The 22,281-nt window shown below is 36.8% G+C and overlaps 1 protein-coding gene across 1 annotated transcript; it reads right to left on the reverse strand.

Annotated features, from left to right (window-relative positions):
* Positions 1-4,384: 4,384 nt before the first annotated feature.
* LOC127636287 (S-adenosylmethionine synthase) lies at positions 4,385-15,553 on the reverse strand. Its single transcript, XM_052116739.1, has 9 exons — positions 15,276-15,553; positions 10,733-10,810; positions 10,498-10,620; positions 10,297-10,409; positions 9,291-9,434; positions 8,924-9,142; positions 7,934-8,116; positions 7,708-7,841; positions 4,385-6,732 (listed from the first exon to the last, which is right to left on the reverse strand). The coding sequence occupies exons 1-9, from the start codon at positions 15,364-15,366 to the stop codon at positions 6,630-6,632; spliced, it is 1,188 nt and encodes a 395-aa protein (XP_051972699.1). The 5' UTR covers positions 15,367-15,553; the 3' UTR covers positions 4,385-6,629.
* Positions 15,554-22,281: the final 6,728 nt, after the last annotated feature.

Below are 22,281 nucleotides of genomic sequence, written 5' to 3' on the forward strand. Positions count from 1 at the left end.
CTGCCTTTCATAATGCTACTGCCATCAAACTTTTCATTTGCATCTGTTCTTATTTGTTTGAATATGTTTGAGTATCATTTCATCCAACTGTTCTTAATGGTTAATCAATTAATCATTTGGCATATCTATAGACTGGTTGTAAAATATCAACATCTACAATAAATCACATGTTCAGAACAGGAAAACAAAATTAATTTGAAAACAAAATATTGGCAATTAATATAATATGTAACCACTACTGTTTACAGTATGTACCATATGCATTCAGAGTGTGTATGAACCTTTGCAATTTGTAAACATAGTGCAGGATAGACTGCAAGGAAGAGGAACCAAACAATGAATTTGTAACAGTGAACAGATGTGGGCAACAGAGGGAGGAAGAGGGCCGCTATCAATGTCCACAAAGTGATTCAGTAAACAAAGGCATAACTACTGTACTACAAATTACAGGACTGTGACAAATTTGTGAGTCTGTCATTTGTAAGTCAGTCACTTTGCTAAATAACTAAAAGTGAATGTAATTACTCACCCCAATCTGAAAAGGTAACCTGTCAATTACTTCAAACTACACTGTAAGAGTACGGTACAGTAACTGACATTACAGTGTAAATTCCTGTACTTGTTACACAATTCTTACATTATCTCATATTGCCAACACGTCAGAACTGACAGAGAAGCATCAGTCCAGCGTCATACTGTATCTTCATCAATCACATCTTTTTATTGCACATTGGGTTGCTATTACAGGCATTATGAATGTATGGTATTGTCAGTTTGAAACAAACTGGGTTCTAGTGAGGCATTTACAATGGACGTGAATGGGGCCAATCCGTAAGTCAGCATCCCTTTTTTATTACTAAAATATTACTCAATCCCTTTGTTTCAGTTAAATAACATTTCTTTCAACGGTGATTGATTGTTTGAAGAAACTGGGTGTATGTGGGGAGGTTCTGGGTTATTAAATTGTACTATTTTTGTCATTCACTATCCTGTGGAATTTTGCCCTCAGCAAGAGATCACTCCTTCCTGTCAAAAACCACACTGAGTGAAAATGATGGGGTCACGCATGAGGACATTTGAAGGTTTTCTCTTTCAGAATGGATTGATATCTTGTCAACAGGCTTTCAGTGAATTTTCTCTCTGAAAACACTGCATGTAGAAATCGCATTACCTACGATTTGCAAATTTACAGTATGTGACTTTTTTCCAAGGCATCTTGAACTTCTCTCCTAACATTCTATTATTCAGAAAGAGAAGAATCAAATTTAAGATAACCAGTAATTTTGACTCGTATGCATGCACAGAATGATCACCCCAGAATTGCATACAACCAGAGGAAAAAATACATTTACCTATAAAAATGAAGCACACACTTACATCACCCAGCACAATATAAAATACACCTGCCCAATATTGTGTAGGTCCCCCTTGTGCCACCAAAACATCAACAACCCGCATCTCAGAACAGCAGATGATATACTTCTCTACACAATTGTACAGAGTGGTTATCTGAGTTACCTTAGACTTTGTCAGTTCAAACCAGTCTGTTCAAACCAGTTTCTGTCTGCAGAACTGACGCTCACTAGATATTTTTGGCACCATTCTGAGTAAATTCTAGAGACTGTTGTGTGTGAAAATGAAGATCAGCAGTTACAGAAACACTCAAATCAGCCCGTCTGACACCAACGACCATCCATGCGATTATCTAATCAGCCAATCATGTGTCAGCAGTGCATAAAATCATGCAGATACACATCAGGAGCTTTAGTTAATGTTCACATCCACCATCAGAATGGGGAAAAATGTGATCTAAGTGATTTGGAATGTGGCATGATTGTTGGTGTCAGACGGGCTGGTTTGAGTATTTTTGTAACTGCTGATCTTCATTTATCAAAGTCTACGGTAACTCTGATAACCGCTTTGTTCAATTGTAGTGAGAATAATATAATCTCAGAATGCTGTTCTGAAACACAGGTTGGCGATTGGTCCATTCATGGCAAATATTTTAAAAACTCACATTCAATAATTCACATGACCGAGTACACAATTTTATGTTTTCACGATCCATATTAGCTTTGACATTTCCTCTTGAATAATGTTTGCAATATCTAGTTGCTACTTGTTACTTTTATATTTTAAATAGCGAGTGTAACTTACACATTATTAACAATACTTATACTACAGGGCTGTTGAATGCTTGATTCTGATTGGTTGAGAACGTTCTAAGGTGTGCAATTATTTTCAGGGAAACGCACAGCTTTTGTATGTCTGTTTACTGAAGAAAGCATGTGTGTATTAGTAGACTAGCCTAAATTATTTTTTTTGTGATTAGAGTCAAAGCAGCACAATTTATGATACTATGATAGTTGTTAGATTTTATTGCTGATTTAAAATATTTAATTGTCTGACTTGTTTATTGTTGCATACTTCACTTAGAGTTTTTTAAAATAGAATAGACAGTACACAATATATAATGCGCACTATGCAGTAAGCTTGTATTACAGTCCAAGTCTTTTCTGAATAAAACTGGGAGCTGGATTCTGGTACAAATAATGTAGCTGTAAAACTGTGGGCACCACATATAGAAATCAGCTCATGTCTGTGGTTTGCCCATCTATCTTTTTAAACTGTATTGTTTTATTTCCTCTTCTGCAGCAATATCCTTATCCTCTGCTAGGCTTCAAACAGAGTCTTAGAACAATACTCACAGAAAATCCCTCTTATTACTTCATAACGGTACATATTTTGCAAGTTAGTGTTGCTCATATTGGTTTGCATAACTTGTTACAAAAAAAACAAGACTATAACACTGAACTGGAATATGTATTTTACACCACCAGTTTTTTTTTTATTTGACTTTAAAGTTAATGTTGAAATTAAACCAAGAACAGCTTCTCACAAATGAAAGAATGAGCTTCGGGTCAGATCTTTATCTACTGACTACAGGGTCCCCCCTGCTTTTGCCCAATACATTTCCATGGCTTTTCAGTAGGGATTACTGCACAAGGATTTTTTCGAATCAATTTTTAGAGACTGTACTCACAAAAAGCAATTTCTAGATAATTAAATGTTTTATAACCGAGAACATCTGGAAAAATATTTACTATATACTAGGGATGCACCCATGTATCGGCCAATTATTGACCAAAATAAAACCATCAGCATATCAGTAAAAATCGTGAAAACGCTTATATATAACAAGGGATAGTACTCCTAAGAACATAGAAATAAAATTAAATATTACTTCTCGTTCTCACATTAATGTGTAAAAAAACGGCATAAATGGATGCGAGATTTACGGAAACCAATCAAAACAGCAGACTTGGACTTCTAAGTTATAAAAATTACATGTATTGGAAATTAATGTTAGAAAAGTAAACAAAACAAAAAAAAAACACTTTTGCACCTCTAAGTAAAACAATCCCAAAAAAACAAGGTAAGTAGCAAAATATCAGTATCACCTATAGTTTATTGGCATTGGCCAAAGATTTTCATATCAGTGCATCTCTACTATATACACACAAACACGCACACATTTTGTGATTTTATTCTTTCTAAGACTTTTTCAGGTATGCAAATAACAATTTTAAATTAATGCCATGAACATCACAACACTGACTTATTAACAGTAAAACAACACAAAAGTGTTGCTTTCCTTGGAAATAATGGTTGTTGGTTCAAACAATTTTCTTTTTTAGAAAGCAGTAAATCTAAAACTGACATTAACAGAAAAAAGACACCATTACTTTTTAATATTAGTAAATAGTATTGAGATCAGTTACACGAATTCCACTCAACCATAGAATTACTGATGGTGGATTGATCCTAAATTATTTATACTTGCATGTATAAACACAACAGGCTATATAAAGCAAATATCTGCATATGTTTGGATGAATTCTCCTTCCACACATCTTAACATGCTAAAAATACAAGCAGTCATGGACGGTGCTCCTTGTAAAAAATGTAAATCTCTTAAAAGACTGACAATGATCAGTTGCTAATTATAAACAAAAATAGTCAGGTTATTTGCGGTTCAGAAATAATTAAATAAAAAAATAATCGTTTAAATAAGTCACCATTGACAAATTAAAATTATGTCTTTTAAATATGTTAAATGGCAAAAGGGACCCATTTTATTCCCAGTAAAATGCACAAAAATATTAGCATACATTTATTGACATTATATTGGTTTGCCAATGAAATTTTGAATCCATAAGGTTTTATTCATATTAAAAGCACTGCATGGATGGGCACTAGAGTACATTTCAACTCCGTTCTACTGACCATGCTGTGCCTCAGTGTTCCCCAGTTTCGGTTGAAGTACGTGGGTGACCCTGATTTTACTGTTGTGGCGCTGAGATTATGGAATGATTTGCCTCCTGTTATTAAATCCTTGATGCATTTAAGGGCAGCCTTAAGACCAATTTATTCTCACTGGCTTTTGAATTAGTATTTTAAAACTGGCTTATTGTGACAATTGTTTTTAGTCAGATTTTTTAAATGCAATGTTCATTTTATCTCTGTACAGCACTTTGGTCTACTTTTGTGGTTTTGAAAGTAATGTGTGTGATCTTGGCCTTTATAGTACTTGGTATTGCCAATGGCCACCATCTCTCAATGTTCATGCATCAATGTTAAAACAAAATTGATATGACAAATGTGAGATCCCATAAAACATCACAACACAAGGCCAGATTTTTTATTCAGTTTACTGACAAGGGACAGAACATCATGGAGCATGTAAGGAAGAGTATTCAGGAATTCGCTGTGGATTCACACACATCACGAGAGGTAAGGGTATAGGAAAGCAGGTGAAGGGGGGGCGGGGGGTGTAAGAAGAGGGAAAAGAAAACAATATATATAAAAAAAAAAAAAAAAAGGCACTTCTACTCTTTCAGTAACCTGTCTGATGCACCAATCTCTGGAATTTAAAACAAAATTCATATGAAGTAAAAACAGAAGATGATCAATAAAAAAAGTCTGCAAGCCGCACGGACCCAACAGAGAGAGCATGTAAACAAAGCCGGTTTCTCTGTACAACACCGGCCAGACTTGCTTCTGTCCGTGGGAAATCTCGGGAGTCCCAAAAATAAAACATTGTGCACGAGTGCATATGGTCTGTCTCATCTATCTGCCTTCACTCTGATAAAAAAAAAAAAAAGTAACAACTGTCACAGTACCAGTGCCACTCTGTGTCGAGAGCCCAAAGCTTTCTGTAGGACACCTAGGGACGCCACAGGAGGGCAGGTGGGAAATACACCACGACAATGGTGTTGAAACAAATAAAAAAAAATACTAATTTTTAAAAACGATTCCTTTCATATACAAAACGTAGGCATTGACCTTGAGGTTCCCGGGCTTTTCTGTAATGACGCCAAGGCTCAAGACGACCACCAAGCAAATATTAGGTTTAGTTTTTCAAGTATGGAGGAAGTCAAGGTGGAGGCAGCCCCTTTGAGGCAGTGAGGGAGCAGGGCTTCTCTGTAGCTACACCCGCTGTCGCTGCACACAGAGGGGGAGTGCTTTGCCTCCACCGTGGTCTAGTAGAACATCACAAACAGCTCCAAGGATGTTTTATATAGAATCACCATTCAGAATGGAGTAGTTTGGGAGGGGGGGGATTTGGGGAATGGTTGTCACAAGTCCTACAGAACCACAAAGGTTGGTAGCAGCTTCTGACTTCTCTGTAACACGTCAGAAAAACAAATATGGCCTGCAGTGACTAGGACGTAACCACCATAACCGTACACATTTTAATGTAAAACTTTTAAAAATTCTCATCCAAACCCTGCACTATGTAACTTAAATGTATGTGTTAAATCCAACTGAAGACAGGTTTTTGAACATTCAGCCTACATTTAACGAGAGGTTTTGATGGTATATGTTAAGTGGTCAACCTGGAAAATGTTAAAGAAACAGTTCACCCAAAAATGAAAATGGTAATTTACTCACCCACATGTTTTTCCAAACTCATGTGACTTCAATTCTTCTGTGGAAAACACATGAAAATGTTAGGCTGAATATTAGCCTCAGTCATCATTCACTTTCATGGAGTCCTTTTTTTTGCACAATGAAAATGATTGGTGATCAAGACTAAATTCCGCTTAACATCACATTTTGTGTTTCACGGAATACAGGTATGGAAAAACAAGAGGGCAAGTAAATTTCTACATAATTAGAATTTTTAGGTGCACTCCCACTTTAAACATTGGTTATTTAAGTTGGCAAAACAAAAACGGAGGGTTCAGTGCTTCAGCTAGCAATGCATAGCATTACAATCCAACCTTGACCCCCATTTGTGCCATCACTTGAACTTTCAAGCAAGTAGGTAAAGAAGGAAGGGATGAAGAGAAGTGGGTGAAGAGGGCATTATAAAATAAAAAAGTAAAACAAAATCCATGAGTCATCCACAGATCTAAAAAAAAACTTAAAACAGCAGAAGAACAGGTTTCAGTTGTATGGGGAAAGCGTTGTTGAAGGGGGAAAGGACATTTAATTTAGCTTTGGGAATTGGTTTGAGGATAGGATTGAGGGGTTTTGGTTCATCTCCCCCCTCCACAGGTTGAGTAGGTTTCTCTGTAATGTACACCTACTGCCCAATGAAAGGAGGGGGGGGGTGTACAGATTTAGTACTTAAGCTTTTTAGGAACTTCCCAGGGGAAGGACTCACGGCCGAAGTGGCCATAGGCGGCGGTGCGCTGGTAGATGGGCTTCTTCAGGTCCAGCTCTCTAGAATTATACAGGAAACAGAGTGAGACAATTGCAATGCAGAAAGCATGACGTCCTGCCCAAAAGTCAGTTAAGCTTTCTAACATTTAACGGTTACAGACCTGACCAGTACTCAACAATAAGGATGGCCAGATAACTGTCATCAAGGTACAGTTATCTAGCTGGCCGACAGATTTTGATGAAATTGCGAGAGTGACTTTAGTGTTGGAAGCATCAGTTAGATTGAAAATAAATGTTTTTGACCATACACCATTTTCTAGAAAAAGCTTACACAACGCTTTCCTGACAAACAAATACATTTTTGTGGTGGGGTAAATAAAAAGCTGAACTGACTGGAACAGCAGAAAAAAGAAAAAACAATCCTTATTGTTGAGCCCTGCAAACCCAGGAAACATAGGAGCATAGAACAGAGCACTATGCTTTATGGTTACAAAAAAAACCTCCCCCAACACTCTTGCTGCGTCCGAATATCCATCCTTACCTACTATCTAGTATGTCCGAATCGTCAGTGTTTATTAAACAGTCAGCGAGAAATACCCAGATGATCTACGATTTCCAATGAGATTATGAAGTGCAGATCGACTGGACCCTTTACTATTCCATAAAGCCATGGCAATCATCTCATTTATGAGATAAAATGGCAGAAAACCATGAGTCGGACAGCTCTTTAACTGCGAGTGCTAAATATATTAAGTTATTCCTTGAGCGTAAATTATTATTATTTTCGTGGTTGCCGTTTTTACATCATATATTCAGGGTCACCGGACAACGCCCATGTTCCTGGATGAAGTACTTCCGGAATATATTCATACTACTCGCCTGCATACCTAAAGAACATACTTGACCAGTTTTTTTTTAATCAGCAGAAAAGCAAGTTCATCAAATACAGTGCATTACTATAGTCTACGCAACTTCGGACGCAGCTTATGTAAATACAGGCCTCTCTATTGGCTGCCCCTGAGAAATACACTTTACCTGACAATCACGCCAGGACGGAGGTCAAAGTTCTTCTTTACAATCTCTAGCAGCTCCTTCTCGCTCTGCTGGGAGGTTCCATAGTGGAAGATGGAGATGGACAGAGGGTGGGCCACACCAATGGCATAAGACACCTGAAGAAAACAAAAAAGGCAAAGACAACACTATAGTCTGTGTACACAAGGTCTTAAATAATTAGACATTCTTAATGGATATAAATGCTCACCTGGACCAGCACACGCTTGCACAGACCAGCCTTGACCAGAGACTTGGCAACCCAGCGGGCAGCATATGCAGCAGAGCGGTCAACTTTAGTGTAATCCTTTCCAGAGAAAGCTCCACCTCCATGAGCACCCCAGCCTCCATAAGTGTCAACAATTATCTTACGACCAGTCAAACCAGCATCTCCCTGTAAAATGGTATAAAGGGTTAGGAGTCTAACAGCAAACGCCTTTCCACCAAAACTGTGGAAATAAACTGTATAATCATGCACCACAAAAATGATTTAAGACAAGTATATACACATCTTTTTTTCCAGTAAAAAGATAAAGACTCTTAAAATGTGACTTATTTACTTGACAAGCAAATTGGCATGTCTTGTTTTGAGAGAAATCTAAATCAAATTTAGTGAGATTTATTCTTAAAACAAGAAAAAAAAAAAAGAGAAATGGGGTAAGAAAAACAAACTTAATTGAAAGGAAAAATACATTTATTTTGCTTACCCTATTGGCAGATTTCTTATGTTTTAAAGTCTAAAGTTCAGATCTATCTTAAAATAAGACTTAATATCTTATCCAATTTTGCTTGACATGGTAATAATCAAATTTTAAGAAGAACAAAAACCCTTGTGCGGCAAAACTGACTCAAACAGCTTCCCAAATCTCCCAGGGTTCCCACACATCTGACCAACAAATTTCCATGATTATTCCATGAAGGTTACAGAATAATAATTTAAGGAAATTAAATGCAAAGGCAGCAATTTCTATCCAAATAAATATTTTAGAGCAGGGCATAACTGCAAAAAAAATATTTCCATTACTTCTAGAAAATTTCCTTGCCTAATTTTTACTTTAGAATGATATTAAAATTGCATTCATTTTCACAAATTTTTCCAAGCATGGAAACATCCAGTTAAAAAAAATATATCCATGTTTTCTTTGACCATGAAAACCCTGTTCTCCTGAAAATTGCATAGTGTTATTCTAATAGTTAGAACCTGTGGGCCTCCGATGACGAAGCGTCCACTGGGCTGTAGGTGATAAATGGTGTCATCATCCAGATAGACGCTGGGAACCACAGCTTTCACAATCTTCTCCTTCAGAGCATCCCGCATTTCATCCAGACACACTTCTTCATCATGCTGCACGGACACTACGATGGTGTGCACACGTACTGGGAGCATGGCACCACGATCCTGCCTGTACTGGACAGTCACCTAGAGAAGACACAGATTGTTAGATACACCTAAACTAGAAATGGAAGGTTCAGTCCTCACCTCCCCAAGCAAACTAATGATACCTGTATGAGTCCCAAACACCTGCCCTATAGTAATAAAGAACTAGGTTTATGTTGTGCTACTTCACCTGGGTCTTGGAGTCAGGTCGCAGCCAAGGCAAGGTGCCGTTGCGGCGTAGCTCAGCCATTTTGGCATTCAGCTTGTGTGCCAGAACAATGGTGAGTGGCATACATTCCTCAGTCTCATTAGTGGCATAACCAAACATCAGGCCCTAGAACAAAATAAAAAAATCCAATAAGGATCTTGCAGCTTTCCTCCTAACCAAATACATGTTTGTTCACAGTAGAGTTTCACTAGTTATATTTTAATTGAATTTTATGATGCATAAAGTGTCAAAGCATTAACCTTCCTTAAATACTAGGTTCACTTTCAAGTTAATATTTCAAAGTTGTATTCTTCAAAGTGCACAACACACTGCAGTACTTGCCACCAATGAATTTGCCATCTAACTGCTACATTTACTAAATCAAGGCATTTATGATTCAGCTACATTAGGTACTTTTGACAATTCACAAAGTTATTTAATTTTACTTGTATAGTAGTGCACATTTATGGGTGATTTTCACTAAACCCTTCAAGAAAATTCTCTTTTAGGGGCATTAAAAAATGGTCATGATATTTTCATTAAAATAATGTTTGTTTCCCTTTTTCTTTTTTTTACAAATGGTATTTATCTCCTTTGGTACTATCCTTCAGTTTCACAGAATGTTTTTTTTACTGTAAAGCAGGACTGTTTTACTGTAATGATAACCATTGAAAACACTAGAAATAGTTCAATGTAAAACATTCAGAAGCATTGCAGTGCTGAGAAAATGACAATGCAAAATCTTTATTGTTGTAAAAGCAGACTTCATTACATTCATGTAAAATAAACTTTCTTGATTTGGGGTTAAATATATGGACATGAAACGGTCTTGACAAGCATTGCAAGAATTACCCTTAAAGCTCCAGTGTAGTTATTTCTTTTGCAAATTAGTTAACAAAATTTCCACTGCTAGTTTTTTGTCTGCATAACAGAGATTCCATAATGATATCCTAGGTGCTAACAAAAACACATCTTGTCCAGCTCTTACCTGGTCCCCAGCTCCTACGTCTTCCTCATTGCGGTCAAGGTGAACTCCCTGAGCAATATCAGGTGACTGCTGCTCAAGAGCCACAAGCACATTGCAGGTCTTGTAGTCAAACCCTAAAATACAATAAGTCTAATTAAATATAAACCTCTACCTTTAAAACACAAGATATACCCTTCCCTCTGTAATCTGATGCTGCTATACCTTTTGAAGAGTCATCGTAGCCAATGTGCTTGATGGTATCCCTGACAACCTTCTGATAGTCCACTGAAGCATGAGAGGTGATCTCACCGGCCAACAAGATCATTCCAGTCTTAGCAACAGTCTCTGTCAGGAGGAACGCAGAGGGGTTAAACTGATAGGGGTCAGGGAACACCCGTGAAGACTAAAAAGTGCTATGTGGATAAAACTGTGTGGGAAAGCATAATTCGACACTCACCACATGCTACTTTGGCATCAGGGTCCTGTTTGAGGTGGGCGTCCAACACGGCATCACTGATCTGGTCACAAATTTTATCTGGAATTAAAATACGAGTAGTCCAATCATTAAATCGGCCAATTACAGTGTACATATCAGGCAAAATTGTAACTGGGTTTTCATCCATGTATTTTGTGAGCATTTTGGGATATCACAAAACTGCTGGATGGAAAATCAAAGTATATATATATATATATGCGAATAACATTTGTAAAATGCAGGGAGGATACATTTCTTATTCGATAAGAAATATGCACAAATGATGGAATCATTTACCAAATAAACTCAAACAAATTTTTTAGGAATTCAATATTCGCATAAGTCATGCGACCGGATAACCCCTTCAAAACTGGACACTTTGGCGGAGGATGCATCTTATCATGTGACTTGAGCGCGTTATCACAGAGACATGTAGAGGCTTCACTTTTCTCCGTGGCATCCACGCACAACTCATGTGCCCAGGAGTGAACCACATTATAGAGACCACAAGGATGTTGCCCTATGTGACTCTACCCTCCCTAGCAACCAGGTCAATTTGGTTGCTTAGGAGACCTGGCTGGAGTCACTCAGCACACCCTGGGATTCAAACTCATGACTCCAGGGGTGGTAGTCAGCGTTTTACTCGCTGAGCTACCCAGGTCCCCGAATTCACTGTTTTTACAAAGAGTGTAATAATTATGTAACCCATTGGTTTTCGTGCCAGCGTTTTCATGTTTAAATTATTTGCAGATGGTTTAAATTTGGTCAATAACTGGCCGATAAATATCAGCAGCCAGTACATTGGTGCATCCCTACTACCAACTATTTATATGGTCTCTGCCAAAAGTAACAGCTTTTGGTAAACTTCAAGAAGCTCTTGAATGACATCAGGGTCATTAAATGATCAAAATAAATGGGGCACGTGATCATAGTTGAGAATTGCTAATGTTACAATTTTTCCAATAACAAATACACTGAGGTTGCCACCACCAGCTCTATAAGAATATCTCTGGTACGGTCTCTGCTTTACTGCAGTAAGGTCTCCAGTTGAATCAGGAATGCCCATAGCTGCCAGTCCACTGCAGCCCCTGTAGTAACAATCTATATATAGGGCAGACGTAAGCCAACCTAATCAGCTGCAGTGTGGCTGCAAACCCTCCCCCACACCATCAGTACTTAGAACTGCACTCAAGCTCATTCAAGAGAAACGCTGACGCAACAGTCGGGGGCAGTTGCGCGAGAGGGTATAAAGTTCACACCATGAGTAGGGTCGTCAAAAGTCAGTGGAAGACAAAAATGAAACCTTATCCATATTGGCCCACATGACCTGTTGAAAATAAATAAGCTTGGTGATTCTTCCATCAAGCAATAAAGTACTTAGGCCAGAAACACGGTTCTCACTTATACGCATATAACTAGCCAGAACATGCACACAGTCCCATTGTACAAAACAGGAGGTCTTACATTCCAGTGACGGTAAACCTCAGTGAGGCAACAGATTTACCTTCAAATGTTTGTGCAATTAAAACGGATGCATTATTATTCGTGCAGCTAATTATCAACATGTTTAGGATTGAATTGGCTTTGCAAGGTTCTTCAAACTGTTGCTTTACCAAAACAAGGGCAGTGGTGGCCCAGCGGTTAAGGCTCTGGGTTACTGACGAGAAGGTCAGGGGTTCAAGCCCCAACACCACCAAGACACCACTGTTGGGCCCTTGAACCTATCTGCTCCAGGGGTGCCGTATCATGGCTGACCCTGCACTCTAACCCCAGCTTAGCTGGGATATGTAAAAAATAATTTCACCATATACATGCAGAAATGTATGTATAATGTGTGACAATTGATCAAATTATTATTTACAATACTTGAACTGAAAGAGAGGACTGACCACATAAGTTTACGCCAATACCTGCTATAGCCCTGTTTTTGGCAACGCGTTGTGCAAGGTACTGCGCTGTGACACATTTCAGAACGCAACAAATTGTAAAATCGAACTTCACTTCTCGAAGCATTTGCACATACTTGCATATGGCCGGTTTATACTTCAAACCAATATAGGCTCGGGTTAGCATTTCCAGTTCTGTGTCTGCGTCGTTCTGCAAGTGTACAGCCAAGTGGTAGTATATTCAAAGTATTTATTAAATTATTGTAGCTTTAAAAACTAAGTTCTTTAAAGTGTGTAAATATGTTGAGATTAAGGTACATATTTATAATCCATGTCAGCCATGCACAGAGAAAATAAATCCAGCATATATTCCAAATACAATGTGACATGATGCACAGATATTTAAATAATATTCAGGCTGCGATGTAGGTTCGACACGGATGTTCCATTTCGGCTTGTAGAATATGCTACGGCCCCAAAAGGAGAAGGGTCTGTCTGTGTCCTGCAAGACAGGTGCAAGACATGGCCACTACAAGTTAAGCCTCATTCATGAACAGCGAAATGCTGAAGTCTTGCAACTGTTGGAGGTCACATTTATACACAGTGTTTATTTGGAGCCCTGCTCCAAAACTACACCCAGGGCCATTTCTAGGCATAGGCAAACTACATGGCTACCTAGGGCACCACCTGCTGTGGGGGGCACCAAAGAGGCGGCCACAGCCACACACCCCACCCACAGGAGTGAATGGGAGACCACAGGAAATATTATTTTCACTTGCCCATTTGCTCCAAGAGCAAAATAAAAAAATCCACTATTACAACTGAATGACTTTCCATAACCGTACGTTCACACCAGAGGCGGCTAGAGCGTCAAATCGACCGGAAGTCATTCATTTTCAATGACAGCCAGCGTCTCTCGGCGGCGAGAAGCGGCGCGGCGAGTCTTGGGCGGCGTGGGCGTCAGATGGAAGTTCAAGTGCAGTCAACATTATGGTAATGAGCTGTGACGCGGTTCGGCGGCAACCTATTGGAATATAGAAGTGCTCCGCTGTAGCGAAGTCTAGAGAACATAACCGTGTAAACTTTGGTTCCCACCAAACATTCGTTCGAAGATAAAATGGAGAAACGAATTATTGCCGTGACGGGTTTCCCTGTAATATATGACCAAGACCACAGTTTTTATTACAAATGTATTTTATTTTGATAACAAACAACTGTAATTTTAATTACTTTCTGCCATCGATCGATTTCTTATTTTCACATTTTAAAGAGTACATGAGGATATACGCTACTTGTGATCGGTCGGCAAAAAGTAAATGGTCGACATGTCTGGATGTTTAAATTGCGGCCCCCTTTAAATATAGTTCACAAAACAAAGCATTCTGAACAAACGTTGCCGCCTATTTCAACTACGTCAGAGCGTCCACGAGCGTCCTTGAGCGTCGAAGGCAGGGCAGCCAGAGCGAATTTGGACGCTCTCGCCGCTTCTGGTGTGAACGTACAGTAAGAGGAAAAAACTAGAGCGGTGGATGAAGACAGCCAGTTAGAAGATGCCAAATTTACTGTCACAAACAGCATCTGTAATAATAATAAAAAAAGGGTACTATAACACGAAGCACAATGTTATAAATGTATACAAAATATTTGAATACTAAACTGATATAAAAAAATAAAAAAAAGTTTCTATAATACAGCGACCGCGTAGGATTCTAGTAGTTCTTTTAGCCAATAGAATCGCTTTATGATCCATGGGGGCGTTCCTTGTCTTGCAGAAAAAAGGCGCGCTGATGCAACAAACAGGGGCAGTTGAGCGAGAAATGCATCCCAAGTGTGTCCGCGGATGACAAAACGAAACAGCTGCAAAGATGATGAACAAAACGCAAAGTCGCAATAAACAGTCAAATAAGAATTTAGCGACGTTTCCACAATGAAACAAGATCACATACGTACCAAGTAATCAGACACTGGTCTCCAACGCTATTGGGTAAGGATAATTCTGAGAAATATAAAAAGGTAAATAACGCCGAGTATTCACCACTGAATTTAGACAATTATTTTATGGACTGGTCTACGTCTGTGAAAGAGCCTTACGCAACCGGGAAAACCTGCATAACAACAACACACTCCACCGGGCGAGTCCGCATTGCACGCTTAACACATATGCGCCGATTACATGGCCACCACGCGCGCGCATCAAACCCCAAAAGGACAAAGCCATAATTTGAAAAAAAGTCAATGGATATTAGATGCATCCCATTAGCTTTTTTATTATTATTATATAACGGTAAACACGAAAATAATAGTACTGCTACAGCCTATTGCCTTTTAAAGCGTTCACGGCCTATACCCGCGAGATTAGCTTTGGGCCTCAAATCCTGTGCCAACCACACAGATCAACCCTACATAAACCAAATTAGTGTATGTTGAAGGAAAACGCATTTTTCTTAATCGCAATATATTGTCGTACTAACATTGTCATAACTGTAAATATTTGTATTTTGCGTGCCGACGTTTCAATAGATTTATACTATTAGCACGTGATAGCTGTATGGTCTCGCGCTCCCAGGCTGCTGTCTTTACCTTATGCACATAACATTATATATCCACGTTAAATGTGTGTGTGATGCAGAGAAACATACCAGGATGTCCTTCACCGACAGACTCTGACGTGAACAAAAAGCAGTCTTCATCAATCAGGGAGTTATGAAAACCGTTCATTTGTCCGTTCATGTTCGAGGTATTGTTGCGCTTTTCTAGGTCTATCTCTTTCGCGGATTCTTGCTTGTTGGGTTCAGACTTTGTCTGCTTTCTAAACGCCGGTCTTAAAGGGATGTTTCTAGTGATGATATTTTGTGGACGCACGGTGTGGACTTGACCTCAAATGTTCACGCGACAAGAGCCGGTGTTGAAGTTTTTATCCCTCCCACTTCAATCCAAACTCAAACGTCACACGGGCGCGCCCCCGTCTATCTTCCCCTCGGCCAATCAGAAACGGCGTTAGGCGCTGAGCACACAAAAGAAGGAAAAACGCATCACATTTCGGCTGAAATAACCTTCTGGAAAATATAACTCTTTTGACATTTTGAAATGTTTAATACATCTTATGTGCAGTGATGGGTAAATTACTTCTGAATCGTACTTATGGTACAGATTACAAAAAGCTTTACAAATTGCAATCAGTAATGTAATCTGTAATGTAATTTGAGGAATCATATCTGATTACTTTTGGATTACCTCTGATATAACTCTTGTTTATTTGATGTCATATGCACTAAAGTATTATAAGTTATATCAGTTTGACATAATGTTGCTTAAATGCATTTAAGAAAATAATTAATCAAAATCTGTTACTGAGTGAAATAAAAAGGCATTTAAAAGGTCATAAAACAAAAACACATTTTAACTGGTAGGCCTATGTATGTTGTCAAAGAAAGCAGAAAAGATGGTGTGAGTTATATTTATTTAGAAGAGGATTTTTTAGGCTCTTTTCATCCATGTTTGAATTATTATTCTTTTATATAGAGAGAGGTGACTGGGGCTAGTTGTCACGCTTATATACACTATATATACTCTCATATACTCTAGTTCAATAGCTTTTTTTGTGTGGCTACAAAAAGCTATTGAAGACTTCCACTGTTACTGCCCAGGAAATCATACATTAATTAAACACAAATTGACCAATTGCTGCATGCTTTCACACAATATGGGGTAAATTGTCACAGTGGGATCCAAGGTCAGAAATTAAGTGAAGCTTGGTGCAAAAATGCTATCTAGAATAAAAAAATGCCCTAAAATATAAAACATGGAAGCAAAAAAATGCGCCTGTTTTGTATTTGTAACATCTGCTATTGTTCCTAAGATTATATTTAAGTCATAATACGCATGTTATAGAATAAAATATGAGTTGATAAGAAGTAATACATTCTCAATCTTGAGAATTTGTATTAATTAATTGATTGATGTATTTGATAAAAAGGATGAGAAACAGTTTGTTTTAAATGGTTAGAAAAAATGTGCACTCAAAGGTAAAAATGCCCCTGAAAATCAAATTTAGGGGCAAATATTGCCCCTCAATGTCAAGATACATTTTTGACACTGATGGAAACCTGCAATAAAATAACATATCATAAGCTGGAAAAAGTAACATAGAAAACTCTTGTTTTGGCCAGTACAAATTGTAATGATTTAAGTAAAAACAACATTTTAATTAACTGCATGTGACAACTTGTACTGACCTGAGATCAAAATGAAAAAATCCACAACAGTTAAACCTTTTCGTTAAAATTGTATAAATTAGATTTTTATTTTTGTTTTTGTTTTTTGTTTGGAGGATACAATTAGCAAAAATAATCAACATTTTTGAATTAGTTCTGTGTAACTAGTGCTGGAGAAAACAAGAATTAGAGGAATTTGAATTTTGATTAAAATCCTGATGTATAGACCTTGTGACAACTAGCCCCATCCTAAGAACTCTAATTTGTAACTCCTTAGCTTCATTATTTTCTTTTTTTATTGTAGCTAGCAAAACTGACATGTACATTCCCAACAATACTGCAGAACACTATGGACAGGCAATATGCAAATGTATGTATGTAATTGATTATGACATGTGAGATGATTATGTAATGCAGTTTTGCAGGTGAGAATTTATGTACAATTCGATAGTTTGCCTGAACGTTGTCCTTTATGTTACCAATATGTTACCTAAATCTCTGTCATTCTTGGAGGTGCACTTTGGACCAGTTGAGCAAGGTCATTAAATGTTCTATTGCAATCAACGAATTAAAAGCAAGTAAACTAAAGCTTGCTAAGCCTTTCTCACCACTCTCTGCTAATTACTGTTTGTGTATCATGCGACTGTGTTTTAGGTCATGAAGTTGCCAGATAGGCCTAAGATACATCAAAGAATGTTCATATTGCATCACAGAAGAAACAGGGAATAAGAAGTGACTTAAGTGATTAAACACATGACACTAGAAGTGAATATATACTGTGTGCATGACCATTCAACATGAAGGTAATCACCTAAACAAGCAAAGCTTTATGTTCTAGTGCGCTCTCACAGTCACACTGTATTAGGCCTCTTTTATCCCTTCTAATCTGTAGCAAGCAATTTCTTAGAGTGCCAGGAGGTGCAGAAGACGTGGGCTTTAGAGTGTAACTCAGAGGTCGTTGAGTCCATCGCTCTGTGTCTAACCTGTGATGTACTGTGGGATCCAAAAGTCTGAGACCACTGGTGAAAGTCGTTTTTCTAATTTAAAACAACATTTGCATTACAAATGATGTTATTAGCATAACACTTTAACTGAAAAGTTGAACTATAAAATTATTTGCACAAATATTTCAGTATTTTTGCTTTAATGATTGCATGTACTCAAGCAGGCATCGACTCCACAAGTTTGATCCATATTATCCAGCATGATTTGAGAATGTTCAAAAGAGCATCTTGTGTGCTTCAATGGATGCAAGGAAATCAGAAGTTAACATGGTCAATGTCACACATTTGCTTACATTTGATTAGTGACCTGGGCAGCACAGTGGCTCAGTGGGTAGCAAGAAGGTCCCCGATTCGAGTCACGGCTCACCCAGGGCCTTTCTGTGTAGAGTTTGCATGCGCTCCCCGTGTTCACGTGAGTTTCCTCCGGGTGCTCCGGTTTCCCCCACAGTCCAAAAACATGTAGGTTAAGGAAATTGGAAATTGCCTGTAGGTGAGAGTGTGAATGTGTATGTCTGTGTATGTTAGCCTTGTGATGGACTGGCCATCTGTCCAGGTGTTTCCATGCCTTTGGCCCGAAACAGCTGGGATAGGCTCCAGCACTACCCGTGACCCTACATAGGACAGGCGGCTTTAGAAGATAGATAGATGGATGGATGATTAGTGACCTAGATGTAGTGCAGAATCTTAAATGTTTCTTCTTTGATCAGAATATTTTTTTTTGTCTTGAAATGTTCTGCTTATTTCCATGTTTTAAACTCAAAACAAAAAAATAAAACTAAACAAACGACTAAACAAACGATAAAACAAAAATATAAAGTAAAAATATGTTTTTGATTTGGTGTTTTGGACCTGTATGTTCGTTCAATACATTCTCCTAATGAATTATAATTTAAGAATTCTGTTCAAATGTGATGGAGGAGAATTAAGAAAAACACTGTTTGTTCTTCTTTAAACTCAGCTTTGGTAATCCATTTTTTTTTTATTATTATACCATATTATTTTACTACTACCATACCATGTTAGTAGTGCTTACAACACCATTTGTAAGTTATTTCCAATAGTTTGGTTATCATACAGGATTATGGCACAACGTTTGTTCGTTTGCATGTTTATGTTTTAAAAAAAAAAAAGTATGTTTTGGGATTTATAATCAGCCATGAAGCCTTTCCTAATTATTTTCTTTATTTATAAACCATTTGTATTTTACGATAGTCTATCCACTAATCTCATGACTGGTGACAAGACAAGTCCAGAATGCAAAACATTTTTCATTGGAGGGGTTCCAGCTCAGTTCCTCCAATCAAAATTTCATACAACACTACAAAAATACAAAAACCACATGTGATGGCACAATTTTTTTTATTATTATTACAAAATAACGTAACTGTAAGCTGCTTTTGGCTTTGATCACATGTAGAAAACTATTTTCAAGCGTCTAAATTCAATAGATCTTAGTGTATATTTAATTTTCACCAAAACATGCATTATCCGATCTATTTATCTAAAAGATTTGACTTGTTATTTTAATTATAATTATGCTTCCAGACATTGATTATTGTTACATTTAAATGAGCATAAAGCTATTCAGATGTGACAACAAATATCACCATGATGTACTTTTAAAATAATAGGCTAAATAAATAATCACTTAACAGTTATGATAATGATCATATTTGTATCATGGGAATAGGGGAAGGAGGGCTTAATTGTCATAAACGATAATAATCTTACAATAAATAATAAGTCATAATAATCTGTAAAAAAAATTCATTAAGCAAAATGACATTTCTTATTTCTTTCTTTTGATTTCTTGGCTGATCATGTTTTTGCCAGATTTTGTGAGATTCAAGCTATTAGAAGTTCTACAAAAGTATTCATAAATGCTAAATCTTGTGACAACATTTATCATTTGATGTCACAAAGACATATAAACCTCATTGAAATCTAGTTGGAGTAGTTTTGTGCAGGTCTTGCACTAAGATCTGACACTGAGACTGTTAAGTTCTGCATTATAGGAACGTCATCAATCACGCCAGATAAAACAATGTTGTTTTATGAAACAACTGTTTTTACCCCTTCATCAAATCTTCCCTGAAATGAATTTGATCTTCAAATTCATCAGGCTGTGTGTTTATTTAGAGGTGTGGCATTGTGCAATGGCATATGGAGTAAACTCATACATGCCGATGTTTTGGATTGGAAGAGAAGACAACTCTTATGTATGATCACATGTTGCACCCAGGTGAGATATTTTGCTTGAGGGAGATTCTTTTCAAATGAATTTCAGTTGTGTAACTTTGTAAAGTCCATTATATATGTGTCAAACACCTCACATATATCATCAACCTCTTTTGCTCTCTCTCTCTCTCTTTCTCTGGTATTTTGACTTTCGTAATGATCACACTGCTTTCATAATTTTTCTCATGGCCTCCAGGTCTGGAATAGTTTCAGAAGACTCATTCCAAGCTGTGACTTTCTAACACTTAAATTAAAAAGTAGCAATGCAATGAATTAATTCAATGCAATCTTGAAACTTATTTTTGTATATGGGAAATCTTAGCCAGGTCCTGAACCTCAACACCATTTCTTTTGAAGTTTTTCACTACTTTTTGATAACGTTCATATCATTTAAATGGTCCTGTGGTGTGGCATGTTTTTTAAATACAAAAATGATATGTATTCCCTCAGTTTAAAATAACAAAAATTAACTTTCACTATCGTTGTTTTACTCATTTTTTTCAATGTTCTAAAAAATATTAATTAAAAATGTCATGTAACCAAGGGAACTTAAATTTACTGAGTTGATTTAACTTTTAAAAAGTATCTTGTCAGCTTTACGTAATCCATGTGCGTTGGGACAACATGAATATTTTTTGTTTGGTTAACTGAAAATGAGGATGTTTCCTGCATGCTTTGAATGGGAGAACAGTGTGAATTAAGTGTAATTGTATGTGTGTCTGTGCAAGGTTAATATAAAGGGGTAGACTTGTTAGTGTTTAATGTTTTGATATGTTGAGATTTAGAAGAATTTCTGTTATGTTGTAGTTTTGGGGGTTACCATTATGATGGAAGAGTGGAACTTGAGCCTACACAGAGGACCAATTCATTTTGAGTATTTTTCATATTGCTTTATCCATTGAGCAGTTGCTGTAACCATAGCATAGGGATCAATCTGCACTAGTGCTTCACACTAGCATGTGTTTAGCATGATAACATTTCCTGTCACTAGCTAGTATATCACTAAAAGAGTTTAATGTGAGTTTTTATGACATGATATTGATTATTATTATGATAATTTTGTTGGGTTTACTCGATTCAGTAAGGTTCCCTCTATTTGAAATATTTAAGTTGAAATTACACTGTAATTTTTATTTTAGAATTTATTTTTTCACACATTTGGAACCTCTGTCCATAATTGAATCAATTTCAGCCAGAGTTATTTTTTTATGTTTATGTAGAAATGGATTTATATCACCCCACTAGACTCAATGGTTGATGACAAAATAGTAGAGTGGTCATTGATAAATAAAGTTGTCTGAGATGGTAAAAACTTTAAATATAGTTGAAAACACATCAAGTTCATAGAACTTCATTAGTTTCAAAATTATTGCATTTTAGTTGCAAATTAGTAAAATTCTTTAAAATGTCAAATGGTGTAACCATCAAATAAAACAAAATAAATTAAAATACATTAATTGCTTCTTAAATACACATGAGTGTACACAACTTAATCGTACATTTCTGGAAGATTTTCAAATATATTTTTCAGGGTAAAAACTATGTTTCACAAATATTGTGAATTTTTGAGTCACGAATATGGAAGTTTTCTTAGAGTCTCTCATTTGACCTAAACAAAAAGCATCTTCACATAAAAATATAAACTTCAAACATAGTCAGGAGGGTCTAAAGGGTCCCTCTGTTTGTTTGTTTTTGTCAGATGACAACAAAGTGGTTACCTTCATGTTGGTTGCACCACCAGACTCTGATTCCGTAGACAAGTTTTTAAAATATTAATAATATTTTAAAAACAAAATTAGCTTATTTTAAGAAATTAAAAAAAAAAAAATTATTCCAAACTACCAACATTTGTTTTTAAAGAATTTAAAATGTAATAAGACATTTATTTATTTTACTGCCTTTGTATGGTCATACTACTTTTATATTTTAAATATAAAATAACTTTGAACTCAGAAATTGAAAACATAGTAGAGGTGTATTCAGGTAACTGTTTCATTTTTAATGTATTTTTTAAATAACTTAATAGATCAAAACAATGAGCATAACATCTCTAACCCATAGACAAATTATGATATGTTTGATAATATAAGTAAAAAAAAAAAAGCCCTTTTTCTTTAAGGACAGCGAAATTACTTCAACTGACAACACAAAAGAATGCGTACATGTCCTTGAGGTGTGTACTTTTTATT

This window comes from Xyrauchen texanus, chromosome 44, assembly GCF_025860055.1.
Source record: "Xyrauchen texanus isolate HMW12.3.18 chromosome 44, RBS_HiC_50CHRs, whole genome shotgun sequence".
Taxonomy (NCBI): Eukaryota; Metazoa; Chordata; class Actinopteri; order Cypriniformes; family Catostomidae; genus Xyrauchen; species Xyrauchen texanus.